The following is an 18,492-nucleotide window of genomic DNA, read 5'->3' on the forward strand; positions in this document are numbered from 1 at the left end:
GGGGCGGGGGAAGTAAATACATGCTACTTGAAAAGGCATAATGAATATTCTAATTTTTTAAATTTGTTTTTAGCTATAACATAATATCTATTTTAAAGTTTAAAAATAACATTGAAACAAACTCTGAACTTTTATGTTTATTCAAGGAGCAAGAGTTTAAAAAGATAGGACAATGCTGTTTCAGAAACCTTCCTGATCTGGCCATTCCTCAAATATTGCCTGATCTTATACTTTTTGGAAGAGCAATTAATGTTTATTTGCCTCCATTTCCCTAACTCTATTTATTTTCAACCCATTTTTATATCCTTTTCTCCCAAAAATTTACTAAAATATCCCTTAAAGAGATATCTGACAATTTCCTAATTTCCTATTCTAATGGCCCAAATAGGACACTATTTTGCCCATTGTCAACCTGATCCTACCTCCTTTGAAACACTTTTCTTCCCCCCAGTTACCAGAGAACTATAACTTCATTCTTCACTCATAAAACATCGATTTATTAATGTATATATATCAACGGTTGTTCTAAGCACTGAGAATAAGATGATAAGCAACTTGGATCTGATCTCTGCCTTGATGATGCTCATAATTACTATCAGAGATTACAAACAGGCTACAAGAGGAATGGAAATATATATGGCTTAGCCTGTTGAGTATTTATGACTAAAAATATGAATATTAGGAAACTTCACATAATTTATGATTCTCTGAAATTTTGGGAAATAATGGGTCTACATTTTTTGCATGACAATGATTAGCTGAAGCTGAAGAGTGACCATTCCCTTTACATGGGGCATATGTTTTCTAAGTTACCACAGTCTTTGCCACTCTCTCGTATCTCAAAAATATTCAGTCTTGAGTTTTACTTCCCATTTATCATTGTCTGTTGTATTATCTAACACTTTCATTTACTTATGTCATCCTTAAAATATGTGAGATTGTGACCCCTAGTATAGAGGAAGATATAAAGATTTAACTAAGTAATAATATACAGTAGCATACACAGCATAATAAGTACCAGGAGCTAAGAGAGTACAATGCAGCAATACCTAACCCAAACTTGGGAGGGATCAGGGAAGGTTTTCCAGGAAATACTACTGTCTGGTGTAAGAATTGAAGCATAAATTACAAATTACCATCTTCAGCTAGGATCCTATTAACTTTTTATTGAGAATATGTTCATTTAGAAAGAGATTATAAAATATTTCATTACTAAAGGGAAATGTGCATATAAACAAGCTATCTTAATGATTGCTGTAATTTAAGAGTAAAAATTTTCTCTAGTTTCTTAAGTGAAAAGCTACTATTAAAGTGTTTAAAAGTCATCATTAACTGGAAAATTTAGTTAAATATGCAAAAAGTGGGATTCTTTTTTTTTGAGTTTTTTTTTTCTTCAAATTATTTCTTATTGCTATCTTGTCAAATTCCCATTTAGGGAAAATGCAATCTTTAATCAGGAAACTTTATTTGTTCAAATATAAAGGTAATTAAGATTTAAAAAATCCATTTAAGTTAATGAATATTGAAATCTGTCCTCTAAATCAGTTGTTCTCAACTGGGAGTGATTTTTGCCTCTCAGGGGTGATATCTGGAGATATTATTGGTACTCACAACTGGGCATGAGGGAAGTGGCTGCTGTCATCTAGAGAACAGAGGACAGGGATGCTGCTAAACATTTTTATAACACAAAGGACAGCCTCCCACAGCAAAGAATTATCCAATCCAAATTGTCAGTAGTGCCAAGGCTGTCAAACCTTGGTCTAAATCGACAGCAGTTAGAAACTATGAAACACTTACTTTGGGTCTTTAGTTTCAGGATAGTTGAAAATTTCAACTTTGCAGTCAAATATATGTGCTAAGGAGGAAAAAAATAGTCAGGATAAAAGATATTAATACAATGATTCAGGCTATAAATCGCCACTGATAGAAAACAGAGTTTTCTGATGGGCACAGTTACGTAGCAAAAAATACCTAGGTCTGGTAAGCCAGGTAACATAGATTTAATTCGATTTTTCCCCTATTCATGTCCTTCCCTTTTGTAACACATATATAAAATGAGTTGTTTCTGAATGATTGGAATTAGATGTTGCAAGAAATATATAGGATGGGATAAATGACCATTACCATTCAATATCTGCCTTTATCATATGAAATGTTAAAAAGAAGTTAATGAATCAAAATGATACTTCTTTCTCACTAAAGAAATTTCATTAAGTGGCTTGTCTGCATATTGAATGAGAGTTACATGTAAGGCTAAATTAGATGGTCTAATAGGATTTTGTTCATTAGCTTTCTCAATTAAGATCTTCTAAACTATATCAGAGGTCTCAATTTTTTCCCCAAAGTCTTGTGTTTCATTTTAGGAATACAATTTAGATACCACCTAAAGAAGTATGCACTACAGAGGGATATAAATGTGACAAGAATCTTGTGATAAAATTCATTAGGGTACAAAAAGAATTAGAAAATCTACTTATATAAATTTATATATAAAGATAAATGAAGTTTCATTCATGTTTAACATGTAAATTTACACTGGCGGCTTCAGTTCATATATCAGCTAGTCATGTGTCACATATAGTACCCAAAGTATAATATATATTTAAAATTCTACATGGGAAAGGACTGAGAGCTGCCTCTCACTCTTTTTTTTCTTAGCTTTTAGTTATTGGGGATGTGCTGTAGCTTATGTGAGCCAAAGTAAGTGTGTTTATAAATTTTAATATCAAATTTTAACTGAATAGACACTTTAACTGAATAGACAAAATTGGCAGGTATCTTTAAAAGAGTCCTGTGAAGAAAATACACAACATGTATATTACTAAGGTAAGAAGCAGCAAAGAAAAAGCTGGTACTTTTTTCTACCAATCTGAGCTTCCTTAAATCAATTTTCTAATCTAATCATATTTGTAATAAACTTGTCAAAATATTTTATATTATCAAAAAGGCTATTTGAAATATAAATGTATAGCTACAAACTTTAACACTGGTTGTCTTCCAAAGAGTAGATTTTGTATTAAGCTATTAACTGATGAGTTTTTTTGTTAATGTATATAATTTATGAACACATATATGTGTTTGGGGGTGCTAATTTTATAGAGTACATGATAAAAGATGTTTGGAGTCCATTGATCTAAGTATAGATGCCATTTCTTTTATATTGTTAGGATTACCTTTTCTCATCTCTTTAGAATGTAATAATCCAGAAAATCCAATCCATTTCTTTTAATTTTTCTATGCAAAATGAAAAACATGTTAGTTTCCAATAAATGTTTGTCAAAGTTAGAGTTCAACAATAATAATGGTTAATTTTTATTAAGTATTTACTATATGCTAGGTATTTTGCTAAGTACTCCATATGATTTGTTTCCTTAAAACTCTAAACTACACAATAAAATAGATAATTCCATCTGCTTCATGTTAGAGGTTAGAAAATTGAGGAGCATAAGGAAAACTCAATTTGCCTAAATATGCATAATTAGCAAGTCTCATAACTGAGATATGAACAGAAGTATTCTAGCTTCTAAGCTGACAGTCTTTCTTAAGCTACATAATATCAACAAATGTCAAGTATTGTTTCTTCTAATGTTTGGACACTCACTAATTTCCAAACAAGTATTTCTCAAGGATCCTTTACAGGTCCCATATACTGAGGAATCAAAGAAAAAGACTTAGTCCCAGTGTCCAAAGTTTACAGACCAACATTTGAAATATGCAAATAAATAAATAATTATAAGTGCTACTATAAAAGATAATGCAAACTTAATAACTGAAACCCAAAAGAGAGTGCAATAATTTCTGTCTGCGAGTTCAATAAAACTCAATTTATCTTGGTTTTAAATAAGTAATAATTTTGCATCAGGAAAAGAAACTAAAAAATATTTAAGCAGAAGAAATTATAAGAACAAAAATAAAGACGTGTGGAACTGTCTGGCCTAAAGAATGGAGTTATCTAAAATGGCAATCTTCAAACTTTAGTCTACAAATATATCAGCTGGGATTTTTTTAAAAATGTACATTCTGGTTGTGATGCTTAATATAGGTGTCAACTTGACTGGGTTAAGGGATGCCTAGATAGCTAGTAAAACATTATTTCTGGGTGTCTGTGAGGGTATTTCCAGAAGGCATTAGTTTTTTGTTTGTTTGTTTGTTTTCGAGACAGGGTCTTGCTCTATTGCCCAGCTGGAGTACAGTGGCACAATCTTAGCTCACTGCAATCTCCACCTTCTGGCTTCAAGTGATTCTCCCATCTTAGCCTCTCAAGTAGCTGGAACTATAGGTGCGCACCACCACATCTGGCTAATTTTTGTATTTTTAGTAGAGACAAGGTTTCACTCTGTTAGTTTCAAACTCCTGAGCTCAAGTGATCCACCTGCCTCAGCCTCCCAAAGTGATGGGATTACAGGCATGAGCCACTATGCCCTGCCAGCATTTTCATTAGTAGACTGAGTAAAGAAGATCACCCTCACCAATATGGGTGGGCATCATCTAATCTTTGGAAGGCCTGAATAGAACTAAAAGGTAGAGGGAAGGTGAATTTGTTTTTATTTGAGCTGAGACATCCATATTCTGCCCTCAGACATCACTGATCCTCGTTCTTGGGCCTTTAGACTCAGACTAGGATTTACACCATAGGCTCCCCTGGTTCTCAAGTCTTTGGACATGGACCAAATCATACTATCAGCTTTCCTGATTCTCCAGCTTATAGACAGAAGATCGTGGGACTTTTGGGCTCCATAATAGTGTGAGCCAGTTAGTATAATAAATATGTCTCTAGATAGATAGATAGATAGATAGACAGATAGATAGATCCATTGATCCTATTGGTTAAGTTTCTCTAGAAACCCCTGAATAGTACTGGTTAAATAGGGCTGGAAAGGAAATAAGAGCAGCATTTCTGAAATCTTTTAGTTGAGGTGGATGCTACTGATCATATGACCATAATTTGAGTTTGCCACACTTGAACAGTAATCCTCAATATGTAGACTAGATTGTTTACATCAAAATTCCTAGGTTGTTAAAAATGTAGATTCCTAGAATACCCTAGATGTACCAATTTAAATGAGAGTAAAGTAGAAAGGGAAATATTCATTTTAAACATATATTACTATATGATCCTCATGCACATTACATTGAAAACCATTAGGGTTGAACAGGCAGAGACTACAGGAAAAGAGTATGGAAAGTGATTCCAGAAAAGTTATAAATTAAGGGATCTTGAGACTCTTATTTAGGAGTTTGAATGTCATTATATAGACAATGGATGACAATAGTAAGTGTTAAAGTGAGCACTGATATCATAGATTTTTGTTTCATTCAGATCATTTTGGAAGCAATGCAAAAGTAGATATGGGCATGACAGAACAACTTATATAGACTTTCTCTACTGGCAAATAAAATCTACAAAATGGAACAAAATATATGACATAACTGTTCTCAAGCACTGAAGAGCATGAGCAAACAGCTGTGTCCTTTAAGAGAAAGATATAAAGCAAGTCACACAATATCCCATGATTGCCACGGTTTTCTGCCTGAAATACTTTTCTGCCACAAAGCATAATAGGAAGTCTCACTGAGTTAAGAGTGTAAATGAGAGTTCTGATACTATGAAGGGGCTGTATTTGTGGAGCAGGATAACTGAGAAGAAGAAGATGCACAGAGAGGGCACTGCAGAAATCTGCATGGAGATCCATTATGAATCCTTGAGCTGGGCTGCATAAGCACAGAGAAAGATTTTGGAAGATCTAGAAAAGATCACCTGATTTATTACTAAAAGGTGAATGGTGGTGATACTGGAGGTCATGCAGTACTGGGGGATTTTGGAACTCCTGTCAGTTGGTATGAAGAGACTTTACTGAGTCTCTCAGTAAGGCTTGGGAATTCAGGTGACATGCCAGAAAACCATACTTTAGGAGTAAGCACCACGTCCAGGGGTGAGAACCACATGCTAGAATAAGAGGTATGCCAAGAGGCGGCCGGGCACGGTGGCTCACGCCTGTAATCCCAGCACTTTAGGAAGACGAGGTGGGCGGATCACGAGGTCAGGAGATCGAGAACATCCTGGCTAACACGGTGAAACTCCGTCTCTACTAAAAATACAAAAAATTAGCCGGGCGTGGTGGCGGGCGCCTGTAGTCCCAGCTACTCCAGAGGCTGAGGCAGGAGAATGGCTTGAACCGGGAGGTGGAGCTCGCAGTGAGCCGAGATTGCACCACTGCACTCCAGCCTGGGCGACAGAGCCAGACTCCGTGTCAAAAAAAAAAAAAAAAAAAAAAAAAGGGGTAGGCCAAGAGGCTAAGTTCAAACTGAAATAGCTTCAGCCTAACAAAAAATCAAATCAAGACTGATTTGATTGAAATGTATCCACGAGAAATGTAACTGCCCTCCAAAAATGAAACAAAAACAAACATAAAAAAAAACTCAACATTCTTTAAAGGAAGAAGACATGATAAAGATTTCCTATAACACATAATACATAATTTCTAGCTTTCAATAAAAAATTAGTTGATATATGAAGAAACAGAAAAATGTGCTCTGTAGTAAACATGAAATAGAAACAAATACTGAGCTAATCTAGATGTTGAAAACAGCAGATTGGACATTTAAAGTAGTCACAAATAATAGGTTCAAAACCTTGAAGGAAAATATGGAAAAATGAAATAACAGATGTGTCATCTTAGCAGAGAAATTGAAATTATATCTTAATCTTAATAAATAAAAATCCTAGAACGGAAAAGTAAATAACCAAAATGAATAATTCACTGGTGGATTGTTATCAGATGGGAGATGGCAGAGAAGTGGTTTGTGAACTTGAATTCAAATAAGTAGAAATAATCTAATTTGGAGAACAGAAAGAAAGAAGAAGGAAGAAAAAAAGCAGACTCAGTGATATGTGGAAAATTATCAAACAATCTAACATATGTATTTGAAAAACTAATGGTCAAAATTTCTGAATTTGATGAAGCCATAAATTTACAGGTATAAAAACTCAATGAATCTCAAAGAGCTTTAAACAGAGAAAACCATATGTAGGATTATTATAATCAAACTTCTGAAAAGCATATTTTCTCTCTTGTTAATTTCTTTAAAAGTTATAAATGTTTAACACAAAAATTCTAATAATATATTTAGGTTCTTATCATGTATAGATGCAATGTATATGGCAACAATGGCACAAAGAATGAAGATAAAATGAAACTATACTACTGGAAGGTTCTTATATTTTAAGTGAAGTAGATCAATATTCACAGGGAGTGGACTATGAAATGTTGAGAATCTATAACTGTATGGTAATCACTACAGTCATGAGTTTAAAAATAATGCAAAAAACTTTTACTCTTCAAATGACATTTATGAAAATGAAAAGGCAAGTCATAGACTGAGAGAAATTTTTGCAAAAGTATATTCAAGAAAAGAATTGTATTAGGATAGATACAGTTCTCTCACAATTCAAGAAAATAATAAACAAAATTACAAATGGGAAAAAGATTTAACAGACACTACATTAAAAAATAAAGGATGCCTAATAAGCACATAAAAACCTATTCAACCTCTTTAGTCATCAGGGAAATGCAAATTAAAATTATAATGAAATACTAAAATTCATCCAATAGAATAGCCAAAAAAAAAAAAAAAAGACCACACCAAGTGCTGGAAAGGATGTAAAAAAACTACAGCTCTCATACCTTGCTGATGGGAATGTAGGAAGGAATTGCTAGTTTGTTAAAAAGTTTGGTAGTTTCTCATAAAATTAAGCATGCACTTATTATGTGACTCAGCAATTCTACTTTTAGGTATTTCCCAGGAGAAATAAAAAAGTATGTTCAAATAAATACCTGTATGTGAGTGTTCAAAACAGCTTTGTTTATAATGGTCAAAATCTGGAAAAATGTCCATCAGCAGGTAAATGGTAAACAAATTGTGGTATATCCATATAAGGGAATACAATTCTACAAGAAAAGCATTAATTACAGAATATACAACATGGGTGAATCCCAATAGCATTATGATAAGTGCAAGAAACCATATAGAAAAGAAAACACACTGGATGTAATAAATTTATTTAAAATTCTAGAAAAGAGAAAACTATAGTGACAGAAAACACTTGTTTCCAGAGACAAGGTGAGAAGGAGATTGACTGCAAAATGGCATGAGGGAACTTTTTGGTATAGTAGAAATGTCCTATAACATGATTGTGATGATGGTTACATGATTACATACATTTTCAAAAGTTAACAATTATAGACTTAAAATTGATAATTGTATTTGGTATATATTAAACCTCAATAAAACTAAACCCTGTGAAAAACTCAACAAACTAAAACAAAAAAAGATGTATGAGGATTAATTATTCACGTGGTATTAAAAAGCTAAATATCTGCTTCATTTTTATTAATGAAAGCAGAGATTACTCTATTGATTAGAATATATACAGTCATGATGTCAGAGGCATTCGAACCAGAGTGAGCCACTCCATTTTGAGTGAGGGCTAGGAAACTAGGAAAATGAGGCTGAGACTTACGGGGTTACATTCTCAGAAAGTTAGGCATTTTTAACCTCTAGATGTTTACAGTTAAAGAACAAGTTAATAATGTTTACTGAACAGACCCAGACTTGGGAGTGTCCAGATATCCTGATATCTGTAGAACAAAGGCATTACTAATTTTGCTTTAAAGATAATAATATCGATTCTTGCAAAATATAGTAATTAAGAAAATTAATACGCTATCACAAACCCTTGTAGCAGAACACATCTCCCCATATATACGAGCATTGTACCTAGGGTGGATGCGCACCTCCTCTTACTTTCAGGAACATCCTACCCTGTCTATGGAGTAGCTGTCCTTTCACCACTTTACTTTCATAATAAACTTGCTTTTACTTTGCACTGTGGACTCGCCCTGAATTCTTTCTTGCGTGAGATCCAAGAACCCTCTCCTGGGGCCTGGATCGGGACCCCTTTCCTCTAACAATGAGTCAGGCCCAGCATGCCAGGGTATATAATTGGAAGAGCTATTTGATGTAGTGAACCAAAGGATGGGAGAGTTACATTATTCATTTTGTGAGTGTTATGAACAAAATAAAATTCGATTGTAATACCAAAAAAATTCAAAGAAATATGTATAAATAACTGGTATGCATGAAAAATATTAAGATAAAAAATACAAGGATCAGGTGAGAAATTCTTTCAGAGTAAAGGAGATTACAGAAATAAGAAAACTGAAAATGCATGATTGTGGATTGAATCCTATCCTAGACAAGAAAAAATAATCTATAAATGACACAATTGGGACAATTGATAGAACTTGAATTTGAACTATAGATTATAATATCATAATGTTAATATCATCTCAATGTTCTTTTTAATTTTATAATTGCATTGGAGTTATGTAAGTGAATTTTCTTTTTCTTAGGAAATGAAGACTGAAGTGGCAACAGGGCATGTTTTATACAATTTACTGTCAAATGGTTCTAAAAAAACAATAATGGAAATGGGACAAAACGCAAACAGTTAATGAACCTGGATAAGGAGTTTCTTGTACTATTCTTGCAATTGTTTTTGTAAGTTTGCAATAATATTAAAATTAAAAAGTTAGTAATACTATTTGGGGAAGGGAACTGGAGCCCAAAATGAATTATATACTTACTGGAGTAGTTCTGTCAAGGGATTAGAAGTAGGTTTAATGCATTTAATGATTACTAGGTTTAATGCCTGGTAGTGTGAACAACTGAGAGGTGACAGCGTGCTGGCAGCCCTCGAAGCCCTCGCTCACTCTTGGTGCCTCCTTGGCCTTGGCGCCCACTCTGGCTGCACTTGAGGAGCCCTTCAGCCCGCTGCTGCACTGTGGGAGCCCCTTCCTGGGATGGCCGAGGTGTGGAGGGAGAGGCATGGGCAGGAACTGGGGCTGCACAGGGGTGCTTGTGGGCCAGCTAGAGTTCTGGGTGGGCGTTGGCTTGGCGGGGCCTGCACTCAGAGTGGCCGGTCGGCCCCGCTGGCCCCAGGCAGTGAGGGGCTTAGTACCTGGGCCAGCAGCTGCGGAGGGTGCTCCAGGTCCCCAGCAGTGCCGGCCCACTGGTGCTGTGCTCGATTTCTCCCAGGCCTTAGCTGCCTTCTTGCGGGGCAGGGCTCAGGACCTGCAGCCCGCCATGCCGGAGCTTCCCCCCACCCTCCGCCGTGGGCTCCTGCACGGCCGAGCCTCCCTGAAGAGTGCTGCCCCCTGCTCCGCAGGGCCCCGTCCCATTGACTGCCCAAGGGTTGAGGAGTGCGGGCACATGGCATGGGACTGGCAGGCAGCTCCACCTGCAGCCCCCGTGCAGGATCCACTGGGTGAAGCCAGCTGGGCTCCTGAGTCTAGTGGGGACTTGGAGAAACTTTATGTCTAGCTGAGGGATTGTAAATACACCAATCAGCACTCTGTATCTAGCTCAAGGTTTGTAAACACACCATCAGCACCCTGTGTCTAGCTCAAGGTTTCTGGATGCACCAATTGGCACTCTGTATCTAGCTAATCTAGTGGCAATGTGGAGAACTTTTGTGTCTAGCTCAGGGATTGTAAATGCACCAATCAGCACCCTGTCAAAATGGACCAATCAGCTCTCTGTAAAATGGACCAATCAACTCTCTGTAAAATAGACCAGTCAGCAGGATGTGGGTGGGGCCAGATAAGAGAATAAAAGCAGGCTGCCTGTGCCAGCAGTGGCAACCTGCTCAGGTGCCCTTCCACACTTTGGAAGCTTTGTTCTTTGGCTCTTTGCAATAAATCTTGCTACTGCTCACTCTTTGGGTCCACACTGCCTTTATGAGCTGTAACACTCACCGTGAAGGTCTGCAGCTTCACTCTTGAAGCCAGCGAGACCACGAACCCACCGGAAGGAATGAACAACTCCAGACATGCCACCTTAAGAGCTGTAACACGCACCGTGAGGGTCTGCAGCTTCACTCCTGAGCCAGCAAGACCACGAACCCACCAGAAGGAAGAAACTCTGAACACATCCAAACATCAGAATGAACAAACTCTGGACATGCCGCCTCTAAGAACTGTAACACTCACCGCGAGTGTCTGTGGCTTCATTCTTGAAGTCAGTGAGACCAAGAACTCACCAATTCTGGACACATTTTGGCCACCACAAAGGGACTATCACCTATCACTAAGCGGTGAGACCATCGCCTATCGCTGAGTGACGAGACTGTCACCTATCACCAAGCAGTGAGTACCATTGGACCCCTTTCACTTGCTATTCTGTCCTATTTTTCCTTAGAATTCAGGGGCTAAATACTGGGCACCTGTCAGCCAGTTAAAAGCAACTAGCATGGCTGCTGGACTAAAGACACGGGTGTCAGGCTTTCTGGGAAAGGGCTCTCTGACCACCCCTGACTCTTTGGAGTTGGCAGCATTGGTTTGCCTAGAACCAGCTTCTGCTTTTCCTGTACTTCTGGGCTGAGCCGAGGGTTGACAGAGAGGAAAGCCATGCAGCTCCGGGATCCTGATAACAAGTTGGTTGACCCTGCAGCCATGAGCGGACCTGTCAAAGGCATGTTGCCCAAGCGAGACTTGCCCATCTATCCTAACTATCCTGACCCTTGCCCCCTGGGTCCTAATGCCTGCCAGACAAATTTCCTCTCGCCTCTCTTCTCCGAGGTTAGTCCTGCTTCTAAAAATCGCTACCTGTCTCTGGTGCTTTTCTAGTTTCTCCTATAAGAATGACTTCTAGTATAAACTCCAAGACTCTGTTACCTTCTTTAGGCACCCTGGCTCACCAATCAGAAAGACATAATTTTTGCCCAAAGCCTCGTCATAGTGGGGACTACCTGGAATTTTAGGATCTCTCCTCAGACTAATAGGCCTAACAAAAGCTATTCCTGAAGCTAGGATATGGGGAGCCTCAGAAATTGTATTCTTCCTATTCATATAAGTGAGGACAAAAGGTGTCACTCCTCCAACCCTGGAGATCCCTTCCCTCTATCAGGGTATGGCCCTCCACTTCATTTTGGGGGCATAACATCTTTATAGGACATGGGTAAAGTCCCAATACTAACAGGAGAATGCTTAGGACTCTAACAGGTTTTCGAGAATGTGTCAGTAAGGGCCACTAAATCCAATTTTTCTCAGTCGGTCCTCCTTGTGGTCTAGGAGGACAGGCAAGGGTGCAGGTTTTCGAGAATGCATCAGTAAGAGCCACTAAATCCAACCTTCCTCGGTCCTCCATGTGGTCTGGGAGGAAAACTAGTGTTTCTGCTGCTGCGTTGGTGGGAGCAACTATTCCGACCAGCAGCGTCCAGGGGCCGTTGCGGGTTCTTGGGCAGGGGTTGTTTCTGCTGCTGCGTCGGTGACTGCAACTATTCTGATCAGCAGGGTCCAGGGACTGTTGCGGGTTCTTGGGCAGGGGGAGAAACAAAACATACCAAAACCATGGGCAGTTGTGTCTTTCAGGTGGGAAACACTCAGGTATCAACAGGCTCACCCTTGAAATGCATCCTAAGCCATTGGGACCGTTTTGACCCACAAACCCTGAAAAAGAGGTGGCTCATTTTTTTCTGCACTATGGCTTGGTCCCAATATTCTCTCTCTGATGGGGAAAAATGGCCACCTGAGGGAAGTACAAATTACAATACTATCCTGCAGCTTGACCTTTTCTGTAAGAGGGAAGGCAAATGGAGTGAAATACCTTATGTCCAAGCTTTCTTTTCATTGAGGGAGAATACACAACTATGCAAAGCTTACAGTTTACATCCCACAGGAGGACCTCTCAGCTTACCCTCATATCCTAGCCTCCCTATAGTTCCCCTTCCTATTAATGATAATTCTCCTTGAATCTCCCCTGCCCAGAAGGAAACAAGCAAAGAAATCTCCAAAGGACCACAAAACCCCCCGGGCTATCGGTTGTGTCCCCTTCAAGCTGTAGGGGGAGGGGAATTTGGCCCAACCCAGGTACATGTCCCCTTCTCCCTCTCTGATTTAAAGCAGATCAAGGCAGACCTGGGGAAATTTTCAGATGATCCTGATAGGTACATAGATGTCCTACAGGGTCTAGGGCAAACCTTTGACCTCGCTTGGAGAGATGTCATGCTACTGTTAGATCAAACCCTGGCCTTTAATGAAAAGAATGCAGCTTTAGCTGCAGCCTGACAGTTTGGAGATACCTGGTATCTTAGTCAAGTAAATGATAGAATGACAGCTGAAGAAAGGGACAAATTCACTACTGCTCAGCAAGCCATCCCCAGTATGGATCCCCACTGGGACCTTGACTCAGAACATGGGGACTGGAGTTGTAAACATCTGTTGACCTGTGTTCTAGAAGGACTAAGGAGAATTAGAAAAAAGTCTATGAATTATTCAATGATGTCCACCATAACTCAGGGAAAGGAAGAAAATCCTTCTGCCTTCCTCGAGCAGCTACAACAGGCCTTAAGAAAATATACTCCCGTGTCACCCAAATCACTCAAGGGTCAATGATTCTAAAAGATAAGTTTATTACCCAACCAGCACTCTGTATCTAGCTAATCTGGTGGGGACTTGGAGAACTTTTATGTCTAGCTAGGGATTGTGAATACACCAATTGGCACTCTGTATCTAGCTCAAGGTTTATAAATGGACCAATCAGCACTCTGTATCTAGCTAATCTAGTGGGGATGTGGAGAACTTTTGTGTCTAGCTCAGGGATTGTAAATGCACCAATCAGCACCCTGTCAAAATGGACCAATTAGCTCTCTGTAAAACAGACCAATCAGCTCTCTACAAAATGGACCAATCAGTAGGATGTGGGTGGGGCCAGATAAAAGAATAAAAGCAGGCTGCCCGAGTCAGCAGTGGCAACCCACTCGGGTCCCCTTCCATGCTATGGAAGCTTTGTTCTTCGGCTCTTTGCAATAAATCTTGCTGCTCCTCACTCTTTGGGTCCACACTGCCTTTATGAGCTATAACACTCACCGCGAAGGTCTGCAGCTTCAATCCTGAGCCAGCGAGACCACGAACCCACCAGAAGGAAGAAACTCCGAACACATCCATACATCAGAAGGAACAAATCCTGGACACGCCGCCTTTAAGAACTGTAACACTCACTGCTAGAGTCCACGGCTTCATTCTTGAAGTGAGTGAGACCAAGAACCCACCAATTCTGGACACACAACTACTTTATATTATTTTTGTGTTTAAAATGAAATAGTAACTTTAAATTGTTTTTCACCCTTGTTAAGAAATTTGCAAAATAACTATGCATTTTCTTATGGCCTTTTAATATTTTTGCCTGCTTTGTTTCCCAAGAATCTAAATTTTCATTTAAACTTGCTATGAAAAAGTTATAGTTTATGCACCCTTCTCTAAAATAGAAGAAAACATAAAAATAGAGCAAAGAAAACTCTAAAAGTGGAAATTTAGTTATTATAAACAGAGGTTGAAGAAATATATTCTCTAAATATTGTATCCCTAAATGATTCAGAACCCATTTGTGTGCCAGTGTCATGCTAAATCTCTGCAAAATGAACTAATACAGAAAAAATCTCCCAGACGGTGAGGTTCAGAATTCATGGTTTCATACAGTGCCATGACTATCCATCACTACCTTCCTGTTCCTTGGAGCTCTTCTACTTTCACCTCCTGCCTTTCAGAAGAAAAGTCCACATCAGATGCTGTTTTCTACACTGGAAACTCAGACTGTTTTGTAGTTTAGCAGGATAATTAACTGGTATTAAAGACAATTTAGCACTTAACTGAGGCTTTCTCCCAGAAGGAATTAGAAGAATTGACTAGGCATTGACTAGGCATGAAAAGAGATGAAACTTTAGAGTATTTGCACTGTGAATTACAGGAATTTGTGATGCTAGACCATGGGAAAATAAGGTCCTCTTCCCTCCCAATGAGAAACTCTCTAGCAGTTGGGGGAGGGAGATAGTGCAGGGGGTTCCTAATACAAGCAAAAAGTTGTCCCTCCTCCCACACGTGCACACCCAAAATTGAAATAAAATTCTGTCACAGACTCGCATGAAAATGAGAAAGAACAAAATACACAATATACAAATGAGATTCTGGGAGTAATGAGCCAATCGTACTTGACTTTAATCACTATTCTAATATTGTCCAGGTATCTACTTTAGCCTTCAATTGCATTTTCTGTAAAATAAACCCTAACATGCAGTTATTTTAATGACTAAAAGACATTAAACTTAGTATGATATTTAGCTCATAATAAATACAAAGTAGAAATTGTTATTATAATTATAAAATGATCAATACATATTATATAATTTGTATGTTTTATAAATTTATATTTATGAAAATCTCAAGGTTCAATTCCAACACTAAGTATCCCAGTTTGTCCAATCCACTATTATATTTATTATTCTATCAGGTGCTGAGATTAGGTTGGAGCCAGGGGCTAATGTAAGAAAATAAACAGCTAAAGCAAAAAGGTTTTTTAAGAAAAATTTGCAGTAAAGAAATACAGCTTCAGTGTGCTTCTTTTGTCTTTAAATACAACCTCATCTCTCTCTGCACAGAGGCATCATGGTGTTCTGATGAGGAGCTTTGGCAACAGAACTAGACTGCCTTGTCTTAAATCCTGGCTAACCCCTGGCTAACCATGTAACGTTGGGGATAATAATCATATTCACTCATGGGGTTCTTGTGAGAATTAAATGAGTTAAAGAAAGCATTAAAAAGAGTATGTGTCTAGTATGCAGAAGGTATCTGCTCAATAAAGAGAAAGAAGTCCTTTAGTAATGTAATGCCTCTGGTCACTGAAAATTTTCCATGATTACTAATTTGAAAAAAAAAAATAAAACCTAAAGATACACACTATCCTTAGTTCCAATGCAGTGTTTATGGGAATTAAAGTGTCATACCTTGTAAACTGCTAAATGCAAGGCTGTAAATCCATTTCTTGTCAGTCGAGATGGGCGGAGCCCTTTTAACATAAGAGTTCGAATATGTGATTTGTTGCCTTAAAGAGAAAAATGAAAAAAGGCTAAATCGTTGTGGGGATGGGGTGAGTTTAAGACTCTTTTTGACTTAATGATAAATGCCATACAGCTGTATAAAAATGTCAAGCTGCTGTTCTGCAGGCCATTTGTAAAGTGTTCTATTAATTGACAACCTTACTAGGGGATATTTCTTTTCCATTTATAAAACTTTATTCAAATGCTGTGTAATTTGACTCTTTGTCTTAGATTTTTTATTTAGTACTCTCATCATCAGATGGTTTTGAAACATAAACACATAAGAGAATTCACCATAATAAACTATTACTGAAAAAGCTTAAGTTAAAAAATCTAATTGTAGAGGATTTATCTGAACATTATTAACAGTAGAGCTTATTTAGATCAAAGAAATATGAAGGATATAACCAAGGTTGGGAAGGCACATTTAAAGTTGAGAGAACAATCTGTTAAGCAGAGTCTGTTTGGTTTGTTTGGGAGAAATTGTTAAGGAATATGGTTAGAGTTGACACACATTTCTGTTCCATTTTAAGAAGTTAAGTTCAATGAATTTAGTTTGGATTAACAAAATAAATATTAATGGTTCATTCATTAATTCAATAACTTTACTGAGTGGCTATTACAGGCCAGGCACCATTCAAAGTGCTTGAGATACATTGATAAACAAAACAAACTAAAGTGTAAGCCAAATTAAACCCTTAATCTTCACTTCGATCAATCTTTACTTTTAGATTTTATCTTTGGCATTTGTCACTTTTCCACATACTCTTGTTGAATATTGTGAAGCAACTGCTTGATGATATTTTGGGGAATCTTTAAGTGCTTCTGAATTTAAGTTAATCCCTGACTGGCATGCCCAATATTGAAAAGTGCTTTTTGATTTCCAAGCAAACTGAGTGACTTGGTTTCCGGTAGGAACACAATGAAGCTTATATTTAAAGCTAAATCAATTGGAATATTCTGCCTGATAGTTACTGCCTAAACTGAGATTATCAAGGTTGGAAAAGGCAAAGCAGAAGGGAAAACTGAGTATGAATAGAATTCTTTTGTAGACTATTAAGCAGCTCAAGTCACTGACAATATACACATATAACCAGTTTAAGAAGTACTAAGTTTCAAGTACTCACCTCCACAAATGCAACATAAATGAAGTAGAGACAGCCCATTTTCAGTGTGGTAATTTAAATTGACTTTACTGAAGGCTTCATCAGAGCTGAAAAAAACATTTTACAGATGATCACAAAATTCATCTTTTAGCATATTGTCTTTCATTTGAAAATTATAAATGCAAATCCTGTTACTATCAATTCAGAAATGTATTGTTTCTAAGATTATTTTGCACTTACAGAAAGAATCTTGAACCCTTTATATGAAGAATTAAAATTGAGAGGAAATTCTGTAGTTTTACATTGTAATGATGTCACCAGAAATAACACTATGATTCCAATAGTTCCTCCAGAATCACTGACAGCTACTAGATGTCACAATAGCGAATTTAGTGGCACTTTTTAAAGACAAGTAAAACCAAGGTCAGACGTAATCTAGGAACCTGAAAGTCACTATTAGTAGGGAATACTTATATAATACATATATAAAATTGATTATTATGTAAATCAGGAAATCAGAAATCAGAAAATTATCAAATATAAAAGGCCAAGAAAAGTCAAATATGGCATGAAATTATAGGGTCAAAGAAAGACCTTCCCCTTTGCCTTTCTGAAGGTTTGCTGAAATCAACTGACAAAAGGGACATTAATAGAAGAAAAGGCATAAAATATATTTGATCATAGTTTTAAAAGGCACAAGAGACACAAGACATAACAGCCTTCAGAATGAAGACTCAAAGATACAGGAACAACTCTGTAAGTTCTCCTTTCTATGACCTGCCTTGAGGGGAGAGGGATTCTAGTCTCTATGGCTATCCTCTGGGGAAAATGAGGGGCCAGAGGCAAGAGGACAGGAGAAGGTCAGAGACAAAGTTTTGCTTCTAAGGCTGCTTGTAAGGCCTTCATTTTGAGGTGTCATTTTCTGAGCCTCAACAAAAATGATGCTAAAATTATCCCAAGAGTCACACTTCAAAAAGAAAGTTGTATATTCACAGTGAAGTCGGCAATGGTAACAACAGTGCAATAATCATTTTCTGATTGCATATCACATGCCAGATACTGTAGTAAGCACTTAACCTTACTTATTCCTCACCACAGTGAGAGGTGACAATGTGCTAGCAGCCCTTGCTCGTTCTCGGCACCTCCTCAGGCCACGGTGTCAACTCTGGCCACATTTGAGGAGCCCTTCAGCCTGCTGCTGCACTGTGGGAGCCCCTCTCTGGGCTGGCTGAGGCCAGAGCTGGCGCCCTCTTCTTGTGGGGAGGTGTGGAGGGAGAGGAGTGGGCAGGAACTGGGGCTGTGCACAGTGCTTGCAGGCCAGCACAAGTTTGGGGTTGGCGTGGGCTCAGCGGGCCCTGCACTCTGCGCGGTGGGCTGGTGCCCCCGGCCCCAGGCAGTGAGAGGCTTAGCACCTGGGCTAGCAGCTGCAGAGGGTGCATCAGGTCCCCCAGCACT

General features: G+C 38.1%; 1 protein-coding gene across 1 annotated transcript in view; it reads right to left on the reverse strand.

Annotated features, from left to right (window-relative positions):
- Positions 1-18,492, reverse strand: part of TNNI3K (TNNI3 interacting kinase) — a 342,552-nt gene that overhangs the window by 276,925 nt on the left and 47,135 nt on the right. Inside the window, exons 5-6 of the mRNA XM_054482207.2 lie at positions 17,059-17,144; positions 15,839-15,936 (exon numbers count right to left, since the gene is read on the reverse strand). Of these exons, the coding sequence (XP_054338182.1) occupies positions 15,839-15,936; positions 17,059-17,144 (184 nt within the window). The remainder of the gene's footprint in view (positions 1-15,838; positions 15,937-17,058; positions 17,145-18,492) is intronic.

The sequence above is a fragment of the Pongo pygmaeus genome, chromosome 1, assembly GCF_028885625.2.
Source record: "Pongo pygmaeus isolate AG05252 chromosome 1, NHGRI_mPonPyg2-v2.0_pri, whole genome shotgun sequence".
Taxonomy (NCBI): Eukaryota; Metazoa; Chordata; class Mammalia; order Primates; family Hominidae; genus Pongo; species Pongo pygmaeus.